General features: G+C 46.9%; 1 protein-coding gene across 2 annotated transcripts in view; it reads left to right on the top strand.

The window, feature by feature from the left end:
* The first annotated feature begins 653 nt into the window (after window positions 1-653).
* Window positions 654-11,265, top strand: part of PTCH1 (patched 1) — a 66,527-nt gene continuing 55,915 nt past the window's right edge. Inside the window, exons 1-2 of one of the 2 annotated variants that reach the window (XM_048932134.1) lie at window positions 654-925; window positions 1,798-1,990. In XM_048932134.1, the coding sequence (XP_048788091.1) occupies window positions 722-925; window positions 1,798-1,990 (397 nt within the window). In that variant the 5' untranslated portion in view covers window positions 654-721. Of the gene's footprint in view, window positions 926-1,797; window positions 1,991-2,236; window positions 2,428-11,265 lie in introns of those variants that run through there. The other variant, XM_048932135.1, reaches the window with a different exon arrangement.

Here is an 11,265-nt window from a genome sequence, read left to right as displayed (position 1 = left end):
ATGGAGAGAGTTCTTTTTTTCTTCTTCATCTCATCTCTGGAGCCGAGGGGCTGCAGCTCGTCGCTGCCGCGCACACGCCGGGGAAGAGCACCAGGCAGCCGCCCGCCCGCCGCCGCGGCGGGGTCGAGCACGGAACGCGGCGGGCCCGGCGGCCCGCGAGGAGCTGCCCGCCGCTGAGGCAGGATGGTGCGGCGCGGCCGGGCAGCGCAGCAGCAGCAGCAGCAGCAGCAGCAGCAGCAGCAGCAGCAGCAGCAGCCGGGGCCCGCCGTGCCGCCGCCGCGCCACCAACGCTGAGCGCCGCCGCGGACAGCGGCTTCCCGGAGGCAGCGGCGGCCTCAGCAGAAGGAGAAAGGAGGAGGAGGCGATTTCCACGGGAGCAGAGGACAGCGCGGCCGCAGCCGGGGGGCGCCGGGGGTCGCGCCCGCTGGGCGCGGGGAGCGGCCGCCGTCACCTCGGGGTGCGATGTGGCAATGGGAGGCGCGGGGAGCGACTCGGCCGGAGCGGCCGCGGCGGCAGCCGCCGCCCCGCGCCCCGCGTGAGGCGGCCGCGCCGCAACAGCCTCCGCAGCCCCCGCAGCAGCAGTCCGCGGCCCGCAGCGCCGCCAGCCCCCCGCGCCCCCGTCGCGCTCCGCCGCGCCCCACGGGCCACCGGCGCTCCCCCGGACCCCCGGGCCCCGCCGCGGCCGCAGCTCGCTTGTCCCGCCCGCAGCGGCGGCGGCAACATGGCCTCGGCCGCTGACGCCTCGGAGCCAGAGAGCGGCAGCAGCACCGCGGGCGGCGGCGGCCACCCCGTTCGGGCGGCGAGGAGTGCCGGCGGCCGGCGGCGGCGGAGCGGAGGGACCCGGCGCGCCGCGGCGCACGACCGGGAGTATCTGCAACGGCCGAGCTACTGCGACGCGGCGTTCGCCCTGGAGCAGATCGCAAAGGTGCATTCACTCTCTCCCTCTTTTTCCGGAGCTCGGCGCTGGCGCTGCGTTTGGCGGCGGGGGAGGGGGTGGTGTGTTTTCTCGTGGGGGTGGAAGGAGGAGATGGGAGCGCAGCGGCCACCAATAAAATGCTGGGAAAAAAGAGAGGGACGGCTGTGACTCTTCAGTGTGGGAGAGAGTGCCCTCCTTTCCCCCGTCCCGGCGTGGCTGCACCGGGCGGCCCCCCACGGCCGTGCTGCCTTTTCCCTTCCGCTCTGTCTCTGCGGTTCGCTACCGCCGTCTCAGGGTAGAGAGCTGTCGGCTGGCCCCTAGCACAGCCGTGCATTTTGGGGCCGAAGCACGACTGCCCCGCAGTGGGGTCCCCGAGCGGAGGCAGCCCGTGCCGTTCTCTCCCTGCGGGCGGGGACTCCCATCGGCACAGCCGGCCGGCCTCAGCTGCGCGCACGGGGCGCGGATTCGGGGCGCTGCGTTCCGGGAGCAGCTCGCCGGGTTTTGTACGGAGGGAAATGGAAAAATAAACCCATGTGGCTGCCCTCTTCCGTTCACAAACCCCGTAATGCGCGGATGGTCGCTCCGCTCCCTAACAGCTCGCACTGCGGCTGCATGCACTGGCAGCGAACCGTTCCTGATCCCGTGGCGTTGCCCACCACGTGGGTCCCGGAGCGCGGCTCGGGCCGGCGGAAAGCAGCATCGGGTGCAACTGCGCGGCGCTGCCGCCGGCACCCCGCGCCGAGCCTCCAGCGGTAACTCCGCAGGGCAAGGGGCTTGCACGCCCCACGGCAGCGCCAGTCAGGGCCGCGGGGCGAAAGCTAAGGGCCTAGGGGCCCCTGCCCGTGGGGTCCATCGCTGACTGAACCGCGCTTGCCTTGCAGGGGAGAGCTACCGGGAGGAGAGCGCCGCTGTGGCTGCGGGCGAAGTTTCAGAGACTGCTCTTTAACCTGGGCTGCTACATTCAGAAAAACTGCGGCAAGTTCCTGGTGGTCGGCCTGCTGATATTCGGCGCGTTCGCGGTGGGACTACGGGCGGCCAACCTGGAGACCAACGTGGAGGAGCTGTGGGTAGAAGGTGAGTGCGGGGCCCCCATCCCTTCCCGGCCCGAACCTTCCCACCGCCGTGCGCGGGGCTGAAGGCTGAGCGGGTAGCGCGCGCGCGGCGGTTGGGGCGGAGTGCGTCGGCCCCGGGCGGCGCGTACCACTTCCCCGCCCGCTGCGGGGGGAGGGTGGGAGGCGGGCCGCTCCCGTCGTGCGGGTGGGCAGCGGGACGGGGAGCCGCGCGGAGGGCTGCGGGTTTCCTTTGCGTGCAGCAGCGCGGCGAACGCCAGCGCTGCCGCCTTCTCGCGGGGGAGAGAGGGTCCGCGCCGGCGTCGGCGCCCCTCCGCCATCTTGGGAGTGCGTGCGCCCGGGGCGGGGGGAGGGGTCGGATTCGAGGAGCGCGGCGCGGGCGGCTGTGTGTGGTCCGGAGCTTGGACGGCGTTCAGCCGTGGGGGGAGCGGCTGTCTCAAGGTAAAACAAAACAAAACAAAAAAACCCCAGCAAAACTACAAGTAGAAAGGAAAAAAAAATATTAAAGGCAGACTGCCGAAGTGACGCTGCCTTCAGGCACATCTCCGCGGTCCCGGTTCGGTGACCCTTGTCAGGACGTGAAGCCGTGGTGACCCGTGCCGAGGTCGGCCCCGCGCTGCCGTGTCTCCTTTCGGGGGAATGCTGTTGACTTAGCATCAGGTTCCTGCCGTCCGGTCTGAGGTAACGGCAGGCGGAGCCCGCTGGCTGCGGCGGCTGCGCTGGGTCTGTGTAAAAATCGCTCGCAGCAGAATTTGGCTTATAAAAGTTAATGAGAAGAGCTGCATAAATAATCGTTACTAAACAGTGCTCAGTGTGTGTAGAAGAGCCCTGCGCTGAGCCAAACACAGCCAAGCGCTGTTTTGGAAGTGGTCTGTGTAGCCTGTGGATGAATGATGGTGTGCAGCGCCAGGCTCTATCCCTGACCTGACAACCACAGTGGGGCCAGACCCAAGTTCATGGGCAGTGAACCCACGGCCAGTTTTCTATTATGGAAATGGTGTATAGCTGACGGAACTTCTTTTTGGTAGAAAAGCATGGTGAGACTGCTGCTCTGAGCAGTGGCAACAGCAGGCACTGCCAGAGCCTCTCTTGCACACTTAGGGGTTGTCCTAGTCACTAGGTCCCGCAAGCCCCCGTTACATTGCAAACAACTTTTTTTGGTTAATTTTTATTTGGTCATGTTCTTTCCGCCTCTGCTTTCATTTAAGTGTTTGGTAGATACTACTTGATCACAGTCCCACCCACTGTGCTTCGTTGTGGTATGCTGTGGGTTCTATTATGAGGAAGGACAATCCCATCTTAATGCCACTTGCTTTTCCCAGTAGTTTAGTAGCAAGAAACTGCTTGCTGGCAGCACTACAGGACTGGTCCAGCAGCAAAAGTGCAGTTGTCAATGAAGAAATACGTTCTCCGTAATAGCCACTTAGTTCAGCTAGTGCACTGGTATCTTCATTATTTTCAGGGTTGGGAGAAGGGAGTCCCTTGTAAATAAATAAATAAGTAAAAATGAGCTGAAATTTATTTCTGAGGTTCTTATGGCCGAAGTGAACTCATTAGGCAGCTGGTTGTACAAAATTGACCTGTGTAATTTGAGTTTAGTTTTCATGTGAGAATTAAATAATGTAATATTAAAACTTAAGTAAAGTTTAGAAACTTACTACTTACTTAATTTCTCAACTGCACAAAAAGGCAAGCTTATTACAATTGACATTAGTCATTCTGTGTTTAATTTAGCTTACAAGCTTCCTGTTCTAGCACTGTGACCGCCAACACGAGAAGTCTTGCTAAGCTGTGGAGGTTCTATAACAGTTCTGGTCATGAACAGGGGTATTACACAAATAAACCTAATGAATAGCAATTGAATGTTTAGACACAGAAACTGCAGGCAGAAGTATGTAGTGAGAATTTGAAATGGGAAAGGTACAGAGGGAGTGATATGGAAAACGCTCTTCTTCCATTGAAGGATTGGAGAGCAATGACTAAACTCACTTTTCTGAGCTCAGGACGCGCAGTCCTCACACCTTGAGCTTGTAGTTGTGTTACTCCCCCTTGAAGTTATTGTACTAAGGCAGCCCTTAGATCAGTTTTTCTTTTAATAGTAGCAGTGGCTTAATTGCACTTTTAACTAAAAATAGCGACCTCACTGTTGTCTTTACCTTTTGTTTAAAAAGAGTTTGAATGAATTGGGCAATGTTGGGCAAATGTGGTGTATTACTTGAAATACATTTCAAGTAATAATTGCAATGAAAGGAGTTTTGAATTGCTACTGAAGGTGTGTTTTTTTTTTTGTTTTTTTTTTAAACAGCTATTACTGCTGAATAAATGGTCAGTATTTTCGTAAAGAGGCTGATTTTATATGGTGCATTTCTGAATACCATGCAGGTGGAACATAATGAGGCACTGAAGTTTGCTAGAAGTAAATGTTTGCTCTAAAACTGCAACACAATTAAAAACAGGAAAGTGAAACTTGAACAAGTTTTAAGACCATCCACATTCTAAGATAAATGTTTCGTAGTCAGGGCCTGAAACTATTATGGCTGACATATTTACATAAGTAGTTCAGAAATGCATCTCCTAGGCAAACTTTCAAATAGAGAAGAAGCATCACAGATCTCCAAAACATTATTTCTTCAGTTTTCTTGTATTAGTCTTTCAGAATTTGTGCGAACACTCTTGGCCTTCTGTGTTCTTACTGATACCAAAGTAACAGGATTTCAGATTTCCGCTGAAATTCTTTCTTGGCACTAAGTGTTGCAGAGTAGCTTTATTTTATTTTGTTTTATTTTTAAAAAGTCAATTCTGCTCTGGCTGCTGTACAGAGCAGTTCATTTATTACTCTATGTCCCACAGTATGCTCTCAGTCTATGATCCTGTCTTGTAATCTGTTTCTGGCACCCTTGGTTGGGCCACATACCTTGCTCTCATTGGTAGGTCTGTCATCCCCAATGCTGTTGTAGGATGCTCATTTTAGTTTCTTTAGCAAACAAATCCTGGACTGGCTTTTAAGTGCCAGTTCTGTTAGCTACAGTCTTTCAGGTTTGGTTGAACTGCTGTGTGTGGGTGTCCATGCATAAGGCAGTTGCAGAAACTGTTTAGCATCTTTATACATCTTACACCCTTGAGAGAACAAAAAGGGCTTTGCATTGATCTCCTTTAAGACTGAATTTTGTTTGACACAGACGTGGTTTTAGAAACATCCATTCATAACTAGGAAGTGTTCTGGATGGAAAAGAAATCATGCCCATAACTGGTTATGTTTTCCACTACCACTTTAGTAAGAACTCTCAGAGCCTGGTGTGTGAACAGCAGTCACACGTGTAAATTTACCGCATCTGCTTCTGAAAGAAGGTAGTTTTGTAACTCCTGAGAAGATTTTGTTGAGACTGAAATTTTGCTACTGAGTATCTTGAATGACAATGATTGGAACAGCTCCAACAGGAGAGATACTTTCATGTTGTTCCTTGATACTTCAATTTATACCACCATTGACTTGGGATTTTTCTCACTTTTAAAATTCCTTTTCCTTCGTTGAAAGGTCAAAGATCATGGTGTTCTTTCCTTCCTTCCTTGCTTTCTGCAGTTTTTATTTTATGCTGGCTGTAGCTCAGTTGAACATTTTCCCCCTAAAGTAATTTTGTGTGTGCTAGTCCTCTTTGCAAAACTAACTAAGGTCTAACATGAAGTGCCCTTTCTTCCAGCCAGTTGGAAGCAAGAGAGTGGGTTGTACAAGCAGACATAGGAAAACTGTTACAGTCTGCAGGGAAGAGGAAATGCCACAGTGGTCATGGAGAAGTTTCAGCACTGATGCTTGTGTATAGTTAAAAATAAATAAAGTGTATAGTTATTGTAAGTGAATTAGCACCAAATGTGTAGACTGATGAAAGTGAAGTTTTGAACTATGTGTAAAATTGTTTTCTTTCACTCTAAAGGGGAAAATAACAACTGACTACTGTTCTGTTTGTGACTGACTTGTCTTAAAATACAGTACTCTGCACATGGAATGTAAGAATTAGATGAAGAAGAGGGAAGTATGCAAGTGATGAAGGAATCAGTGTATTTCTGTCAGTTATCATTTTGTTTAACCCAGCAAAACCAAATGTGGGTGGAGAAGAAAGTTATTCTTAAGTTCTGCCTAAGACATCAGTTAACTTTAGACCAGGATTATCTGGAGAAACAAAAAGGAGTAGTAGAGGAATGGATCCTTGAGGATTTGTTGTTTCAAAGAGGCAAATTTATGTGAGTGGGCTGAAGTAACATTTGCGTTAATGTAGTAAGCAGAATTGACCCAGTCAATTGTAAGTCAGATCTTCCTTACACATGTACACTCATTTGCAGCAGCAGAGGAGTGTTGTTTAGATGTACTTGCCTTCTTGTCACTGCAACAGTTACTTCGCTGTGAATTTAGGCAGGATTTTGGTTGGCTATGTGTAAGTCTGGAGATGTTTTGGACCCCTCACTGCAAGATATTGAGGCCCTGGAACGTGTTCAAAGGAGGGCAACAAAGCTGGTGAGGGGTCTGGAACACAGGCCATATGAGGAGAGGCTGAAGGAGCTGGGAATGTTCAGCCTGGAGAAGAGGTGGCTCAGGGGAGACCTCATTGCTCTCTATAACTTCCTGAAGGGAGGTTGTAGTGAGCTGGGGGTCGGCCTCTTCTCTCGTGTCATTAGTGATAAGACCAGAGGGAATGGCTTCAAGCTACGGCAGGGGAGATTCAGGCTGGACATGAGGAAGTATTACTTTTCAGAAAGGGTGGTCAGGCACTGGAATGGACTGCCCAGGGAGGTGGTGGAGTCACCGAGCCTGGGGGTGTTCAAGGAAAGGCTGGATGTTGTGTTGAGGGACATGGTTTAGTGGGAGCTACTGGGAATAGGTGAATGGTTGGACTGGATGATCTTGAAGGTCTTTTCCAACCGTGGTGATTCTATGATTCTATGATTCTATGATTCCTGTCACATAACCCAATCCTTTTGTTTCATATGGACCCATGTGACATAAGACATTGCTGATCTCTGAATTCTGTCGCATAGTGTTATATGTCAGTTAGGGTGTGTAAGGGTTCAGTGAAAGATATTTACTCAGAAATTTCCAAGTTAACTGTTTCATTTGAATTGTAGTGAGGTGGGGGTCAGCCTCTTCTCTCAGGTAAGTAGTGACAGGATGAGAGGTAGTGGCCTGGAGTTGTGCTATAGAGGAGGTTCAGGGTGAGTATTAGGAAACGTTTCTTCTCTGGAGTGATGAGGTATTGGAAGAGGCTGCCCTGGAAGTTATTGCACTCACCTTCCGTGGAGGTGTTCAAAAATGGTGTGGATGTGGAACTGAGGGTCATTGCTAGAGGATGTGGTGCTGGTGGGCTGACAGTTCGACTAGATGATCTCAGAGGTCTTAATCATTAAATTTAATGGTTCTGTGATTGTACTATATGGTTTCTCAAATGCAAAAATAGTAGCGGTGTTTCCATATGACAGTTGAAGAATAGTTGTATATGCATTTGAAGAATATGTATATGCTTTTTTGGAAGTTTACTGGCCAAAATGAAGTTGTTCTTCAATCCATACTTCTGTTTTGAAGATTAACATCAAATTCTAGTATTTAAGCTTAATATGATGCTTATGGGTAAATACAGCAGGACAGTGGGCATTATATTCCTGTGGAGTGAACTTGCTGTGTTTGTGTATATTGAGTTGTGTTGAGAAAAGACATTTGAAGATTTTAATTACATGGTTGTATGATTGTTGTCTTTAAAACAACTGTTGTTGAAATAAAAATCACTGAGGCTCTCTGTCAAGTTCCATCTTGACTACACTTCCACATCACTGCTGGTGCCCATTGTTGGAAGGCTTATACATCACAACCAAAAAAGAAGCTAGCTACAGTTTTTAAAATATTTTTGTCTTTGTTTTAATGAAGGTATTGCACGTGGCTATTTTTGTGTCATCAAGAAGAAGGTGAAGGGAAAAATCCTGAACTCAGTGAACACACTGACAGAAGCTAGCATGACAGAAGCTGTGCTAAGGTTTACTCAGCCCCAGGGAACTAACAGAGGGCTCTTGCTCTGCCTCTTCGAGGAAGTGCAAGAGGAGAGCCCTCTTCTGTAAATCTTGGAAACCACCTGGGTTGTAACTGCAAGGTCACATTGGTGCTTTCGCCTTTTAAACTTCAAAGACCTTTAATTTACTCAGGACTCTAGAAAATGCATCATTGTTATTCTTTCCAAAAGTAACAGGCTGCAGCTAATATGCCAGAATGTGCCCTGTAGATCCTTGTTTGGAAGAATCCATTCACTTTTCTGTTGAGATTTGTATTTGAACAGTGCAGTGCCTCACCTGCACCATTCCTCACTTCCTTTCTCTTGAGCTTTGAGTGACTTCTTGCTCCCTGTCATTTTGCCGGTAATGAACAGGGTGAGAGTAATTTCTGTGGTTCTGGAGAGCTTGGTGATTTCCATGCAGACATGTTGGAATGAAATAGAATAGTTGAAAGCCGCATTATTTTCATGTTGTTCACCATGCCACTGCAGCTGAGCTGGAACAAGGGGAATGTAGGTAAGCAGTAGAGCAGGTTCAGCTGTAGAGCTTTGCTGCTGTAGCTGTGGTGCACTTCAGAGATACTGTAGAACAGAACAGAGCACTTCATTTGGGCAGAGATCAAGTCCAACTACCTCAGCTCTTCAGGGCCAGCCAAAAGTTAAGGTGTGTTTTTGAAGACGTTGTCCAAATAGTGCTTGAACACTGATGAGCCTGTTCTACTATTTGACTGTCTTCACAGTAGGCAGTTTTTTCTCAAAGCTCATCTAAACCTCTCTTGAAGTACTGGTATGGATGAATGGTTTGCTGGTCTACAACTATCTTCCATTACCTGCTAAATAGACTGTCATTGGTTTTTGTTTGTTTGTCTTTTTTTTTTTTTTTTGTGGAGAACAGACCTTCCTTTCTCATTGCTCTTCAGCAGATGCTGTGTTCAGACAGTGAAGTGAAAAAGTTATGAGTACTTAAACTTGCTTTCAGCAGAGAATGCATTAAGGGAAGATCCATCACCTCACCCTGACTCCCATTTATTTTCTTTTCTTTTTTTTTTTTTTTTTGTGTGTGTGTGTGTGTATGTGTGTTTTTGTTTTCTTTTTTTAGTATGAGAAGAGTTCATCAGAGCCCTGTTACTAAACATCTGTGTACTCTACAGAAAGTAGTAGTGTTAGATAGTGTGCACATAACAGTTCTTGACCACACAACAGTTGCAAAAGCTGTTACACAAAAGTGAATGTTTCACTTACACATAACTATTAGGAGACTCCAAAGTATGACAGCTTCCAGATGTATGAAACGACCAATCCCTTTGTTTAGATTACACACCACAGCTGATGTCTAGATTAGTGCTGGCTGGACAAAGCTATGGGAGATTTGTCTGGTTTCCACAATACCGTGTTTATATTTCATTTGTATTTCTCCTTCAAAGCTGACCTCCCTGTGACCTGTTGGAGTTCTGTCCACTAGAATGCTAGTTTTAATGTGTCTGCAACTGCTTTTCTTTTGGTGCCTAACAGAATGTGTTCTTATTTTGACACTTGGACATTTATATCCCTCTTTTTAAATTTCCCTTATGCAGTGAAATACACACTTCAACCTATGATCATCCAAGTAAACTGCGCTTATAAAGTTTTCTGCCCACGGCTTGCTTGCTAAGAATATTTTGATTGGTTGAAATAGTGTTTTGGTTATAAATGTCATGGGGCTGTCCCTTGTCAGGCATTTCTCTTGTCTTAAAAGTTCAGTGTTCCAGTCTCTGTGCAGTGTTACTTCTCTGCACTTATGAAGGAATGGATATACATGGTTCTTGCTACTTTTCTTGGGCTTCAACAGGAGCAGGAGTATACAGTGCTTTACTGAAAAGTTAGTTCTTTTTGTCTATCATGCGGTTAGTTATACCAGTCATCCTCACTTACTTTCAGCTGACGTCTGTCTTGTACAATGCAGGAGTTTGTATTTTGCTTGTACTTGTTAGTAATTCTACTTGGAAAAACCTGAATAAACCAGTAAAACTTTTATGGCTAAGTGGTTGTTTTATAGTAAGAAGTGTCAGGGTTCAGAAAGATAAAGGTACAAAACCTTCACTAGTACTTACTGTGTGAGTTCCCATTGTTGATTTACTGGAGTAGCAGATTCCTGAGATGGTGCCACTCCAAGGAAAACTCAGCACTTTGGAGCCTGATTTCTGCATTGATAAGCAAAGTGGCCACCTTATTTTAGTGCCTTTGAAATCAAGGTCAGGAAAATGTTCTGCTCATGTTTTGCATGATCTGTACTATTACAGCATGCCAAATAAGACTGATCAGTAGTGAGTACAAATAAGCTGTGCAGCATAGCTTATTTTTATCTACTAGTGTCGAGTTGAAATAATCGTGGCCCATTTTTCACTGCTCTAAAAATACATGGAGTGGAATTGCAAGGAATAACTTTGATTTCAGAATTTAAAAATATTTTTTAATTTTTCTTTTCGGGATGAACTTAGATTTTTTTTTTTTTTAAATAGCAAAATTTAATATCCATAAGAACAGTTTACTTGCTGTTATTTTTCTGTTTTTTCATTCAGCATCTCCTCAGTTGGTATAAACATCCAGAATTTGACAGACAAATGTTTTCTGAAGTAAAAAGTCCTTCATAGGAACTGCTGACTATATATATACATATATATATATAGTCATATATACATATATACATATATACATATATACATATATACACTTATATATAAATATATATATATGTAAATAAATGTATATAAATATACATTTTGATGTATGGAGAATTTTAATTTTGGCTTTTTGAATGAATGTCTTGGCTTTAACTTCTGCTTGGTTTGGTGAAAGCTTAGTTATTGCAGTCCTTGAGCAAAATATATAAGAGGTAAGGGAATGAGCAGTACCATAACCAAACTTTTTCAGCAGAGGTGCTGCTCCTTTTGAGAATTGTGCTGAATTTAATTTCAGCTTTAAATGTACAAGTAATCATTGTATATTTAAAGCATGTGTGTAGAGCTTATGAGCAAGAAAAAGCTAGTATTTTTAAGGTATGTGTGCAGTGTTTTACATGCATTTACCTGAAGCTGGAACTCAGCCCTTAAGCTGTAATAGAGTTTTCATTTACTAACAGTAAGATAAATTAAAAGAAACAGCCTTCTCTTGTTTACCTGTCTGATGCATTTCTGCTTTTCAGTCAGTTAAGTGCAACAAGCTAGAAATGATCAGTATTAAGTCAAGTTGTATGATTTTTTTTTCACCCCCCTTA

The sequence above is a fragment of the Lagopus muta genome, chromosome Z (genome assembly GCF_023343835.1).
Source record: "Lagopus muta isolate bLagMut1 chromosome Z, bLagMut1 primary, whole genome shotgun sequence".
NCBI classification, from domain to species: Eukaryota; Metazoa; Chordata; class Aves; order Galliformes; family Phasianidae; genus Lagopus; species Lagopus muta.
This window is presented reverse-complemented; position numbering and strand designations above follow the sequence as displayed.